General features: G+C 37.7%; 1 protein-coding gene across 1 annotated transcript in view; it reads left to right on the top strand.

Moving 5' to 3' along the window:
- adcy5 (adenylate cyclase 5) overlaps positions 1-14,945 on the top strand; it is a 121,798-nt gene that overhangs the window by 69,466 nt on the left and 37,387 nt on the right. Inside the window, exons 4-5 of the mRNA XM_055214908.2 lie at positions 312-433; positions 14,254-14,365. Of these exons, the coding sequence (XP_055070883.1) occupies positions 312-433; positions 14,254-14,365 (234 nt within the window). The remainder of the gene's footprint in view (positions 1-311; positions 434-14,253; positions 14,366-14,945) is intronic.

Genomic DNA, 14,945 nt, shown 5'->3' with positions numbered 1-14,945 from the left:
ATTGGTGTTGCGTCACCACAGAGCTTTTTGTTTAGGCTGTAGTAGAAGAACTGAAATGTTCGTCGTTGTTCTGGTTTTAATCTCTCCTAACACAGTATGCTGCACATATTGAGAAGAAGCATGTGAGACATCACTGTCTGTTGTCGTGTTGTCACTACATGTCTCAGCAGGAGGAGATGGCTCGAGTAGATAAACAGATGATCAGGCTCTCTGTTAAGGAGACTGCTGCCCGTCATTGAACGTCACTTATCCTTACTGTACTGTATGTATTTACTCTCTCTTTCTTCCCCCACCATTGTCATCAATTTCAGGAACGCCTCCTCCTCTCTGTGCTTCCTCGACACGTCGCCATGGAGATGAAAGCCGACATAAATGCCAAACAGGAGGATATGATGTTTCACAAGATCTACATTCAGAAGCATGACAATGTGAGGTAAGATCGACTCAGGTAATCCGAAAGCACCTTTAATGTTCCTGTAGCTTGAGTTTGAGTTGGTAGAGCATTGCAGTAGCAACCCAAAGGTCATGCATGAGTTCGGTTTTGGATAAAGCACCTGCCAGATCCGTAAATGTAAAAGGTTTTTCTTGCTATAGTCAATAGATTGAGGACGACACCTATGTGGGTGATTCTCACGAAACCATTGAAACACCACGGCACTAATGATTTTAGCTTTAAAATGTGTAATATAGTAACATTAAAAAGCATCAGAATTAACACAATACTGTGTTCTACCTTGCACAATGTGTGATTTCAACATAAGAATTTATAATTGTAAATTCTATCTCATTTTCTGCTGAAATTCTCATTACCGCAATGTGTCCGGCTGTGTTTGAACATGCGTTATGTTGTAATTTAATCAAATTAACATAAAAATATTAAGAAAAAAAATAAATGGATGTTTTGCTAGACTACTTTAGATGACAGAAAAAATATTTACTGAATATTCATGTATAATAATAATGAAGAAAAATTAGGAAAATTATGTGTCCATGCCTGAAGTTCCTCCGCAACACTTTTTGAGAACAGTTTAAGCAAACATACAGAATTTTAATAAAGTTTGATTTTGAGTGACCAAGCACATGGACCAGTTACTTCAAGATGGCTACCAGGTAAGATCATTTTTTTACAGTTAATTTGAAATATTTTCTTGTCAGAATGCTTACACTACATTTTGATTATCATTAACACAACATATGCTTATTAAATGTTAATTTAATTAATAGAAGCATAATACTTTGATTTTAAATGCATTTGCAGAATCTCCAAATTATGTTCTTTCAGGTTTGTCATGTCATTTTGAAAATATGTCAGTGTTGATGTTTTCTGACTGTTGCGGTAATGAGATTTTTTCAGGACTAATTTTTTAAATTATGTTATAAAAAGTGTTAAATGATAAGTAAAAGTTTTTAAATTAATGTTCCCATTTACTCCAGACTTTGTTTTTCAATGTCTGGTGGGAAAAAAAGTAAATTTAAGCAATTTTTACATTTTCATGCTTGACATTTTTAAAACCAAGTTTTCGTGAGAACACCCATGTAAGTCAACCTAGGATTTTAACAACAGCTCATATATGGACCTAATATGCTCCCTCTTGTGGCTTTGCAAAGGAGTACAATTTCTCATCTCTTTCTCCAGCTAACCATGGTTGTGCAAATAATATAGGGACCAAAACAGTGACTATGAGCTGTAACAATGAATTAATGAAGGTTGGGACCTCTTTTCTTCTGAAATCACAGACTAATCAAATCAGTGCACTTTACACATTGGCGGATGTGCATGCAATTTTTACATATTGTGAGTTTGATCTGTGACCTTTATCTGTTTAATCGCTGTCTGCGCAAATGGGGCTTATTACTCTATGCTAGCCTTTTTCTGTGATGGGATGGCATATATACAACAGCTGCTGATGAGCTCAATGGCAACAGCCCTTGAAAACAGGGAGTCAGATGTGATGCTTTCACAGCGTTCTGCAAACTGGCACTTGACCGTAGGCATAAAGTCTGGGCCAGGTTGGAGTTTATCATAGCAAAGGACTGCAGAAGTGGCTTTTCGGATAGACATTTCGAATGAACCAATCACAGTCAGCGTAGTTGTGAATGATGTCTAAATTAGGTGTAAAGTGGAATGTGCAGATGTGTTCAGTAATTTTACTTTTAATTACCACTAAGTGTGTTTTCATTTTTTTTTTTTTTTTGGTTCGCTTTTACATGGCAAAATTAAAAAATGGACCTAAGCTTGTTTATAAAACTCATGTGAGATTAATGTGTCCTCTCATTGGTTAGAATCAGGGAAGCCAACACAAAAGTGACTTAAACTGCAATTTCTCGACTGGCTGCTAAAGGCTGGCTCCAAAAGGGAGTCAATCCCATAGACCCCCATGTTAAAATGCCCATCTTTACAGTAAAAATAAATGTGTTGACAGCCTGGTACAAAAAGTGTTTTTGGTGTAGGGGAGAGCGGGGCAACACGCGACGCTTTTTGGTTTTTTGGCTCAATCATTCAAAAAATATTTGAGTTTGATTGATTATATTTGTACAAAAACAACACACACATCTCTGCTACAAATGAACATTTGAAGTTTGTTTCTATTACTTACCATTCTTGAACAATTACACCAAACGTGACGAAGTGCAAACGTTACAACTTACCCCATAGGTGGGGTTAATTGTAACAGGCAGGAGGTTAGTTGTAACACTTGCTAAAAATTAAGTTTGCAGGCAAATATTTCAATACTATTTTGTCTATATACTTGAAGTGGATATTGTTTATATATCTGTCTATAAAAGACAGCTATCCACACTGTATTCATTCATTCAGCCCTTTACTAACAATAGTTCAATTATAAATGGATACAAATGTCTAAATATGTGAGAAAAGCAGCACAATTATGACGAAACATTTTTTTTATATGCAACTCAGTCTGTAATAACCATACTACAGTTTCAAAATAAATTTCTGGGATAATGAGCATAAAAGTTTGATTTTAGCCATTCATTTCATTATGATTTCAATCTTTGACGTGACCTTATTCAATCAATATTAAATATATGAACAAAAATACATTTGACACACGATTTTTGAAAAGACAGGCACATTTATTTTGTTAGCAGCCAGCAATTATTCATGTGTAGCCTATTTAAAACAACGGCAAGAATTACGCTTACAAGTGCTAAGGGGTTAGTTGTAACACAGCGTTACAATTAACCCCGCTGGGTCAAAATATTTTCAAGCCCACCAAAAAAGTTGCTAAGAGCTGCAGACATATTTCAAAACGATGCAATGTTTTAGTCAATTTGGTATCTTACACACCCAACTTAAAAAAAAAAAAACATATGATGAAAAAAATTACTTATATGCCACCAAAACACTCGTTCATCAATAACTCTCTGGAAAAACATTATACATTTCCAATAATTTGCGGGAGAAAAAAATACCGGAAAAACTAAACGCTCAACCTTGTGCAACAATGCAAACAGTCCGTGTTACAACTAACCCCGCGTTAGTTTTTGCCCCGCACACCCCTATGTATCTTATTTTGCCCTTCATGACAACTTTTTTTTTGTAACTCATCAATTTAAGTTATATTAAGCCTTAATGTTTTGCATAATTAAGGGCGTGACCAGTTGAGTGACAGAAAACGTTTATGTTGTCTTTATACTTTTTTATCACCTCTTGTAGGATTCGTCAAAAAATACCACATTTTGAATAAAAAAAAATCAATTATTAAAGATCAGATTTAGAAAGATGATCCAAACATAGAGTATTTACTGCTTTTGGATTCATAATAGGGATGTGCATGTATGTCACATATGGCTCTCTGGTATCTCTTGACATTTGATGTTTAAATATGAGATGATAACCCATTGAACCTGTGACGACGACTGTATTTTCGTTTTATCAAAAATGAATCCGAAAATGACGGCATCCATTTTAACCATAGTGCCTCGACTCGAGATGTGCGCGGATCGTCCGATTGCCACGGCGGCGCGAGCTTCACATCGTTGCGCGGATCGTCCGGTTGCCGCTGCGCGGGCTTCACAGCGTTGCGGAGATCGTCCGGTTGCCGCGGCGCGTGCTTCACAGCGTTGCGCGAATCGTCCGGTTTCCGCGGCGCGGGCTTCACCATGTTGCGCGGATCGTCCGGCGCGTGCGCGGACTTGTCTGTTTGTTTTTGAATCATACATGTGCCGAGAATTTTCGGGTGTTTGTTGTTTCACCTCCCACCTCTGCAGTGGGTGTATAGGTGCACTGGGGCAGTCCTTCCTGAAGTGCATTGAACTTTCGTTTGCGGGGACGTGGGGCTCACCGAGTGGTCGGGGGTGTTCACTGGTGTGCTCACACAAAAATCGCTTCAAAAGATGCTTTCCAACAGGTGTTTTACCGTTCGTTGTAAACTTGTGGACCTATTTTTTCAAACGCCTCACACCCGTATCTCTCCGTTGAGAGCTTGAATAATAGACACTCCAGCCCAGTTGGTGGCGATAATCCGCCAATTGCAAGAATACAAACAACTCCATTTCTGTTCCCAGCAGCGGAGTAATACCGTACCTCACAGCACATCTAATACAAGTCAATGGAGTTGGACAAAAACTACGATAAAACCTGTTGGAGTGCGTCTTTTGCAGCGATTTTTGTGTGGGCATGTCAGTGGGCACCCCTGACCACTCGGTGAGTTTCGCGTCTTTGTGGACGGAGGTTTGGTGCATTTTGGGAAGGATTGTTCCTGTGTACCTATAAACCCATTATAGAGGTGGGAGGTGATACAAGAAACACCCGAAAATTCTCGGGCCAGCATCATATGTCCAAATTTCAGTCAAAACCGTTCTATTTCATCATTAACAATCTGAAAACAGGGCTTTAAGTGAAAAATACCAAACTTGTCCTTAAAATGGTCACCTGTGGACCTGTAGTTAACTGAGCCATGGGTTTGTTCATAGTTGAGAGTCTGTCTTTATTCCTTCTCCAGTAAAGCTCCCAGCAAACAGGGCTCATGGTCGGAGGAACAGTTTAAGTGTTCAGCCAAGTGATGTGCTTTGCTTGTCATATCGCTAAGTGTAATATTGATAGGTCTGTTACTGGAGGACCCACTGGTTTAATTGCCAAGGATGGTTATATAACATTTTTGAATTTTTGCTCTTGAAGGAACCCACACAGTTGTGGGAAGAGGAGTCTGGGAGTTCTGGTGGTAAAAAAGGCAGATGAGTTAATCTTGTGCAGCACCAGGTACGTGAAGCATTAGTACATGAATAATGAGCTGATAAGATTTTACAACTGTGTACAGAGGGCAGTGTTGGGTGAAATTCACAATTTAATAATAACAGTAAGATCAGTGGAAAAAAAGCAGTCATATGTAGACTGAGTAACAGTCAAGTGTAGATGGTGTAAGCGCATACATTGGTATACGATGTGTTTTTGGCACGTGTTACAGAGGTTCAGCCGATGGGTTGATGGAAAGCAGTGGTTCCGGGGTGAGGGGTCTGGAGGATAGAGCTCTCGAGCAGCTACTTTGATACAGACCGAGTGGTGACTTGTGAAAGATTTAAAGGGTCATGTTATATAAGCAGGAAGTGTGACTTTGTATAACATTCCTTTCTGGGCTTTTTTCCTCTCATCAGACTATAGCCACACACTCCAATTTACTTCCGGACATTTTTCTTTAATTTTCCTGTCAACACTTTGAGATTACTTTAAGCCATCCCGGTTCCTGAGGTAATGTAGCCTGTGCTACATTTGACCTTTTAGGATCGCTGTCACCACAAAGTCATTATAATTGACATTGGCAAGAATTGTTTTTTTTTTGCCAAAAAAATGCAACCTGTAGACAAAGTGTTAAAAAACACTTGACTGAAATGTTTATCTTAAAAAAATCTTTTAATCTTTAAAATGTTTCGCTTTGTATCGTGACGTATTACCACCTTGGTTGTGCATTATTTTCAAATAATTTAACGGCCCGTCATCACTTACTACTTATATATTATGTAAGGAATAATGTATCCACCTGTTTCTTGATGTAAACGTGGGCACCGCCATCTTTGAGCTTTCTGGTTTATGACTTCCAGTGACCCACTAAAGCTGGTAGTCTATTGTGAAGGACACAAGTGTGCCGTTTTGACTGGCTGTTTGATGTTTATTATAAAATCCAAGATGATGACATAATTTGTACAGAAATGAGATTGTTTGCGTGTACTTTTGATATGTTTTAAATGAAAAAGCAAATGCTTTAATAAGTAAGCAAATAATTTCATAAGCTCATGTCTCCTCCCTGCGTAAAAAGCGGTGTAATAATAGTTTCATAAAACAATACTCAATACATGTAGTAGTTTAATATGTTTATTATGGTTTGTTCAAATAACTTACAATGTGTTGAATGAGAAATACTGCTAACTGTGTCGGACCGCGTGAAGCTTGACGTGTCGCCATAAACAAGTCCATTAAAAATTGCCGTTTTAAAAAAACTCACACCAGAGGGACAGTTGTGACATTTTAAACCAGCCCATTAAAAGTTAAAAACACAAAGTCTTGGTAAATTCCATGTACAAACACTCGACTGACTCCCATTGTAAAGATACTGGTATGTCTCTACTTTTATATTTGCGCATTGAAGACCCATCACCTTCGATCAAAAACATGAAATGATTGAATATATCTTCTTCTATCTGCCACTTCTTAATTTCATCCTCACACTGGTTCATACATGGCAGGTGTAGTAAATATTAACTGTTTAATGTCATGTTTTATGCGAGCTCCCACTACACTGTTTTCTACCGGCTGGCTATTGAACCAGAAGTCTCGGACCGGAAAGGGAATACATCACATCACTTACTTCCGCGTTCGAGAAACAGTTGGATAGGCAGCCGGTTGTTATCCCAGAACTAAGCCCAGACACTGTGATCAGGACACGACGCGAAGAGGAGGCTTATTTCACAATAACAACCATCTGCCTGTACATTATCCCGCTTTTTACACGGCTATTGACCTACTAAGTAAGATAAGGAACTTTTAAATATTCATTTGAAATATTTTAGCTAATTTTTAAAGAATTCAGACCTTCTGGTGGGAAGGATTTTTAAAATAAGACAAATTTCACAAACATGCAATTTTGTTTAATAATTTTTTTATATATAATTTAATATATGTTTTTAAAAAACATTTATATTTAATTTTTGTGTAATATTAAACTGTATCTGTCAAAATTATTTTATTTAGTTTTAATCGTATTAAAAAACCTGCAAATGTCGCAACTGGCCAATCAGAATCAAGCATTCCAATGAACCATGTAATAAGTACAAATATATATATACAGTACTGTACTCATCATGAGGTTTGGTAAGTGTGGTTTTTTTTTGGCATTTATATTCTCGCGAACATTTGATGAGTCAAGATGAATCATGAATATATTTGCTTCGTTTTCGTGGAGGAGAGATTAAATCTCAGATTTCACTGTTAAATCTGAAAAGGGTTGTGATTTTTATGATAAATTTAAAGCTGCAGTCTGTAACTTGGGTAAAAATGAGCAAAAATCAGTCATTGAGCAGATACCTAAATAATTAGATTCCCAACAGTGAGCTTATAATAATGATTTATAAAATGTCAGGTCAGATTTCACACGAAATGTCGTTGCTAAAAACAACGTTATTTTGTGTATTTGGTACAATGTGTTGCATGTTTTATGGTTAAAAAAACATTATTTTACACATACCGTACATTTTTGTAGCTTCAGATTTCACTCTCTTCCTTAAACGCACAGATTTGAGAAGCGTTGAGTTGAGAATCTTTATGTTGTGATTGGTCTGAATACCTCTGACGTCAGCCGGAAATGTGACGCTCCTTACCATGTTTGAAAAATTTGCGCATAATGCAATGAGTTAACTTACAGGCTGAGTCCCAGGCGGGAGGAATTATGATAATGTCGGTCTTGTCCACGTCAACAGGCCCAGGAAGTAAACTGTTGTCTACAATCCGTGTGTTTGTTGTAGTCCAAGAAATGAGATTCACGTTGGAGACGATAACTTGCGTCATCGTTTACTTTGGGATTTGTACCTTTTGCATATCGTTAACATGTACTAACACACACCAAAGGAAATGTAAAATCGTGAATTTGGACCATTGGTGCTCTTTAACAAACGTAAGAAGTAACCTGCTAATTTTCATTTCAAACAGAGATGGCGATAGAGAGGCGAATGTTACATATCGCAGCTTTAACGTGTAATGGGCCACTGCAACTATTTTAAGATGGTCTCCATAGTGCTGATGATGTAGATAGGTTTTCCATTAGGGATGGACAGGATTTCTTTTCTTGGTGTGCGTCATGTTTACACGCTTAAAAGCTCTAGATTATTAGCGCCAAGTAAAGGACCTAGAGTGTGTTTATTATAGCCAGCAGAAATGCTCCTGAGGCCATAATGTGTTTGGATTCCCTTTTAAAAGCAGACCTGCCATCGCACCACAATGCAGCGACATGTTTGGTCCGGGCGGCTGATGAGTCACTCCGAGCTAACGGTTAAATGAGCTTTAAAGATCCGCCTGATATGCTTTTTGTAGCCCAGACAGCTCCACGCCTGCCCTTTTGAGAACTATACTCTCTCGCTCTTTCAGAATCAAATAACTTTTATCCACCCACCCAGGGGGAGGCCTTTTATTTAAGGGTTTATATTTAGCAACTAACAACACTAATAGGTCCATCAGCTATATGAAGAGCTATAATCTATGACTAATGTAAGGGGTTTTAGTGTTGTGTACTTAATGGGACAGTTAAATGTAGCTTTAGTGGTGTGTGCATGCTGTTTGATGTTTATATTAATTCTTGGAGAGATAACTGGATTCTGCTATGCTAAATTGCACATTTCAGAGTGATATGGAGAGATTGAACCTTTTTATAATTAAGTTTAATAATGCAAAGCCCCCCACCGCAGACACATATGGACCATTTCAAAGCAGCATGGCTCATCCTCAAATGACCAGTCTGTGCTATGACAACATGTTCTCACAAATAGATTTTATATGGGGAAGAAACCACAAAAAAATGTTGGTTTCTTATAAACACTTTATCCTTCCAACCAAAGTGCTTGTTAAAGTTTGATTGACTTGGCAATGTTGTATACAGAAGGCAGCCCTTAAGTTATTGTTCATTTGTTTTTAATCAGGACTATTAAAAATAAAAAATTCAATATGGTGTCATGACATTAGGGAGTGGGCTAAAATGCAGCTTGGGGCCCTGTTGTGCGTTTTGCACATGATCGGCATGGGTCAGCTAAGGCAATGGGGAAAAATGCATTACACATTTTGTAAGTCTCCTTCATTTAACACACCTGATTTATATCATCATCTTGTTAGCATAGAGCTACATGAACTGAACAGAAAAATGGGCAATGCTGTCTGGGTCCCTAAGAGTTTCTGCATACCTTCATTTAAATTAACATGATAAAAATATTAATTTATTCTTGTCTTCATCAGTGCAGAAATCAAATAAACATATATTCTTTCAGTCCTATGATAAAAGTTCCAAAGGCTTTTAGTCTGAAGGAAAGGTTTCATTGGGGTTGGCCAGATGGTCTCCCAGCTAACAATGCAGAAAATGCAAAAAAAAATTAAAGACCCACCGAAGTGCCTTAAAATGCACAGCCTTGTTTGATGCTTTTCCACATTTCCACTAAAATAGGAAGTTATGCTGCCTTCAAGTGGTGTTGGGAATATCATTATTACGAATTTTAGCACATGAATGATCAAACGAAGGCTGCGTCCAAATACCCACAATTGCGGTCTTGGCCACTTGAGAGCGCATGCAAGACTGTCCCATGTCTTAAAATGAACATTTGCTGAACTTAAAGATTATTATCAACACTTATGCGCCACCTTTCAGTAGCCTACTCTGCTCTGATTGGTCAACTGACAGGATCTCTGCACAGACCAACCATAGTGCAACATGTATTGACCTAGTGCTAACATGATTTACCGAGAAGACATTATTGACATCAATACACATCATTCATCATTAATCCAAGCAATAAAACGACGACAGAAACTAACGTTCTTACACTCATTTAAGCAAGTATGTAAGCTAACCGAACCATAGCAAAAATTTAAACACTTAAGTTAGTGCACATGCGTTAGCCGCTTGCTAACGTGACTCTCTGACAGTATATTTAGAGTTTAAACAACGTCATCATTCATCATTAATCCAAGTAATAAAACGACGACAGAAACTAACATTTTACACTCATTTAAGCAAGTATGTAACTCGTGGTTAGGAAACGTATGTTGTTCCAAATAAAGTGGGTACTGAACCATATGGGTATCTTTTCTCCTTGAAAAAGTCATTTTAACCACTGATTCTTCATATCTTCATCCTTTGGTAGTGAAAACAACACAAACTGAAAACACAGCGTGATATGATGTTTACACACTAACTAGCTGTGGGCAGGTCATAGTTTTCGTTTCTCCCGGGCAAGGCTGTAGGCGGAGATTATTATACAAAGTGTTGGTATTACGTGGATAAAGTCAGGCAGGAGATTCAAACCATATGATGACTCGTTTCAGCGATTCAGAGTCGACTCCCTACTTTAGAAGACAATAACTTTATTAATCGTGCACTTTTTGGTTCAACTACTTTGCACATTGTTTACATTGATGGACAGCTACATGACACACTGCAATACAGGTCAGTTTCGATTTTGGATCTGTGTGGCTCTTTAAAGTTTATCATTTATTTAGTAGTCCCTGAATAAATGACACAATTAATGTTGTTTCTAATTATGTAATAAAAGCAGTTGCAGATGTTTTATAAAATACATAACAATGCAGTCTGCACCAATGAAATGTGCAACACTTTCCATTTACTACTAAAATATGTAATATTCATTATTAACTTACAATTAAAGTTTCTGCGACATCTCGCCACGTCTGTGCGATAGTCTCACAATTTACATCCAGATCATGATGCGTGATGGGATACGCTTAGCCTTAAATACTATTCAATTAAATTATTACATTTTAAATTATTTAAATACTAGGTATTCGAGATTGCGGGTTAAGGGCATTGCACTTTGTCAGTTTTATTTAGAGAAAAACTTAAAAATGTTAAATATAAATTAAAAGTGAATAAAAAACGAATACGTTCTGGTGCAAAGTGGATTGACATTTTTACACTTGCTGTCCCATTGGGTAATTACCTATACATGCACGCTTGGGATCTTCATGCCCACTAGAACACTTGGGCCAAATACAGGAAATATGACATGCAAGTGGTCAATTGCAAAGACCACAATTGTGGGTATTTGGATGCAGCCGAAGTCATGTTTATAAGTAGGAAACCCAGGATTGTACAGTAAATGATACACGAATTGCTGAGTTGTATGGGATGTGTCAGTTTCTAACAAGTCTGTCAATGGTGATGAATAGTTTTGCAAACTTTTTGTTCTGCATGCTAAATTTCAATCATTTTAAATGTGCAAAGAATGAAACACTCAAATTAATATTGGTTTTCGATTTGTAGATTTTTGCATAATTACTTTCATGTAATTTTTCCAACTTGAAAGCGTTACATGTTGCAATAACAAATGCATTATTTGGATGTAAGAGTTTCCTCATTTTAAATGGTTCCTCCCCTTTTAAAATAGCCAATAGAGTTTAGTTTACCTCACAACCTGGAATCTGATGAGAAGCTGAAGTGCAGAGTAATGTCATCCAATTGATTGATCTGTATTGGCAGAAGTGAGAGACAGTATGTTTTGAACGGTCAAATCTTTTAAATGCACATTTTGTACAGTAGTTTATAGATATCCTCAAGGCTAACATAATCATAGTAAAGCCAGTTTTTTTTTACTTCACAGGAACTTGACAACTTTGTGTTGGGTGAGAAAATCTTCCCTTTTGGGCCACTTTTAAACATTTCTGGAAATCGTCTTCGATACTTGGTTATTAAGTCCAAACAGAGAGACCACCCTAACCCTTGTCTTGGGCTTTAGTCAGAGTTTTGTTATCTTTCCACTGTTTGTCACGTTGAGTGTTAAACCAGCTCCAGTGAAAGCTTTCCAAGATAGGAAAAGTCATAACAGCCTATAAAGTTTTGTTTTGTCTCTAGTTTCAGGTGCACAAATAGCCATATCTATTACTGGGCTTCGATGGGGGAATACTGCGCTTCACTATTTTGTCTCTGTAGACACAGCATTCTCCTAATGTGAATGTCATCTATTGCTGCAGAGATCGCACCCTCCTGTCCAAACCTGTCTATGGTGCCATTGGCATGGTAATGGAGCTGTAACGCGCGGATCACAATACTTAGCCGATATTGTTTCTATGTAAAGTCTGCCTTTCAAATAGCCAATTAAAATGAAAAGCTGTGGGTGATGGTTTGAATTGTACGCTGGGTTACCGTGGCAACCGTGCAATATAGGTGAATGAGCAACAGGATGCTTAGTGAGTATGACCTCATTTTTCCATGAGGTTTTTCATTTGGTAGATGTTTTTTTAAACCATAGTGACTTACAGTATAGTGCGAGGAAGTTTTTATTTGGTTGCGGTAGCTACTTAAAGTTACGAGTGTCTTGTAGTTTGGCAAACTTACAGTTTTAAACTACAGTCAAACTACAAACAAAACCATAGTATGCTACAGTACAAGCTACACAGATAATGTATCAGTAAATCTATTTAACTCTTTCCCGCCATTGACGAGTTAACTCGTCAATTAAAGGGACACTCCACTTTTTTTAAAATATACTCATTTTCTGATTTCCAGGTCTGGTGCTACCATTTTTAGCATAGCTTAGCACAATCTATTGATTCTGATTAGAACATTTAGCATCGCGCTCAAAAATAACCAAAGAGTTTTGATATTTTTCCTATTTAAAACTTGACTCTTCTGTACATTGTTTACTAAGACCAACGGAACTATACTCTCATTCTGGCGTAATAATCAAGAACTTTGTTGCCGTAACATGGCTGCAGAAGGCGCAATGATATTACGCAGTCACCGAAAATAGTACCCTGCTATTGAAAGATACTAAGGGGACTATTTTAGGCTGCTGCGTAATATCATTGCGCCTCCTGCAGCCATGTTCTTGATTAATACGCCAGAATGACAGTATCCTAGCCATATCTGTCTAGAATATCGCAACTTTTAATTTTCCGTCGGTTTTAGTACACAATGTAACTACAGAAGAGTCAAGTTTTAAATAGGAAAAAATATCAAAACTCTTATTGTTATTTTTAAGCACGATGCTAAATGGTCTAATCAGATTCAATGGATTATGCTAAGCTATATGCTAAAAGTGCTACCGACAGACCCGGAGATCGGCAGAATGGATTCCAAAACGGTAAGAATCAAACGTTTAACTCTAAGGGGGCTGGAAAATGAGCATATTTTTAAAAAAAGTGAAGTGTCCCTTTAAGAGAAAACGCTTTCCTGCCAATGACAAGTTTTTCCGGCAATCTGAATTTCTGCTATTATCTACCAGGTGGTGCTCTTACCCAACTGGAAGTATTTCCTTAGGGCAAACAGATCAAACTCTGTGTATGTTTTGTGGATCGCTCTGAATCTGATCTCTAACAAAAGTCCTTCACAAAAAATGCAATTATCTCAGCTTTTTGCTCAAAATGTGGTATTTTTGAAGAAACCTACTCATATTTGAAAGGTGATAATAAAAGAACAAATGAGGGTAGGATGAAACTTTTTTTTTCTTTTTTTAAACAGAGGGTCTGTTCTTTCATTTGATGTATTGTATGTTTATATATTTAAAGAAGAAAATTTTCTGAAAGCATTAAACGTTTGTGAAAATAATAAAAAATGCTGGCGCTGGCTGGCCACTTTTTTTTTAAACGCTGGCGGAGAATTTTTAAAATGTAAAGCTATTGTTTGTGGTGATAAAATATATTAGATTAAGCCCTGTTTACCTTGAACAATAAACAAAAAGGGGTTTTAGATAAATCATTTACGTTTATGCATTTGGTAGGTGCTTTTATCTAAAGTGACTAACAGTGGATTCAGTATATATATTTTTCATCAGTATGTGCATTCCCTGGCAATCGAACAACCTCTGCATTGAATGCAATGCTCTACTCTACTAGTTGAGGTGCTGGTGCACATTCAACTTTATTTACATTTACATTTTGACATTTGATTTAATCCAAAGTGACTCGCAGTGCATTACAAGTTGTACCATAAATATTCTATGATTGATGATATGTGATACAAAACAAAGTATTTCTATCTCTCTCTCTCTCTCTCTCTCTCTCTCTCTCTCTCTCTCTCTGTGCAGTATTCTCTTTGCTGACATTGAGGGCTTCACCAGTCTGGCTTCCCAGTGTACCGCCCAGGAGTTAGTGATGACCCTCAACGAGCTCTTTGCACGATTTGACAAACTCGCTGCCGTAAGTATCTGCATAGCGGCCTCTGCCAAACATCTTTTATTAGTAAAATATTGTGGCAAGCTGAGACTGTATAATATTAATTCCACTTGCATCCCACTCATACAACTGCTGAGACATTCAACAACATTCCCTCCTTCATGTTGGATGAGTGTTTGCACAATGATCTTCCAGCCCGGTTATCTACTTGTTATCTCCACCAGGGACAGTGACTCATCACGGTCAAGTCGTCTAGTGCTAGTGCAGAGAGATGCCAGCCAACGAACATCATCTGCTGTTGGTTGAAATGTTTCCACACTTCTCAAAACCTTTGGGCAAAAAATGAGTTTGGACGCGCACTTCCGTCCTGAGAACTGACAAACGGTTGTTGTTTGGGCTGTGGGTTAAATAAAGACTGTGCTGGGTTGACCCTCAGGTGGCTGTCATGAGACCAAGGCTTGCTGCGATGAGTCCTGTGCCCAGCCTGAGGCATCCTGCTTGGCTCTCCGCTGGTTCATGCACTTCTGTTTTGATCACTTATTATATAAGCTCCCAATAGTACTTCAGTTAACACTTGATGGCGATTTCCACAATAAAGTTACGA

This window comes from Misgurnus anguillicaudatus, chromosome 17 (assembly GCF_027580225.2).
Source record: "Misgurnus anguillicaudatus chromosome 17, ASM2758022v2, whole genome shotgun sequence".
Classification (NCBI taxonomy): Eukaryota; Metazoa; Chordata; class Actinopteri; order Cypriniformes; family Cobitidae; genus Misgurnus; species Misgurnus anguillicaudatus.
The sequence above is the reverse complement of the archived record's forward strand: the minus strand, read 5'-3'. Positions and strand labels throughout refer to the sequence as shown.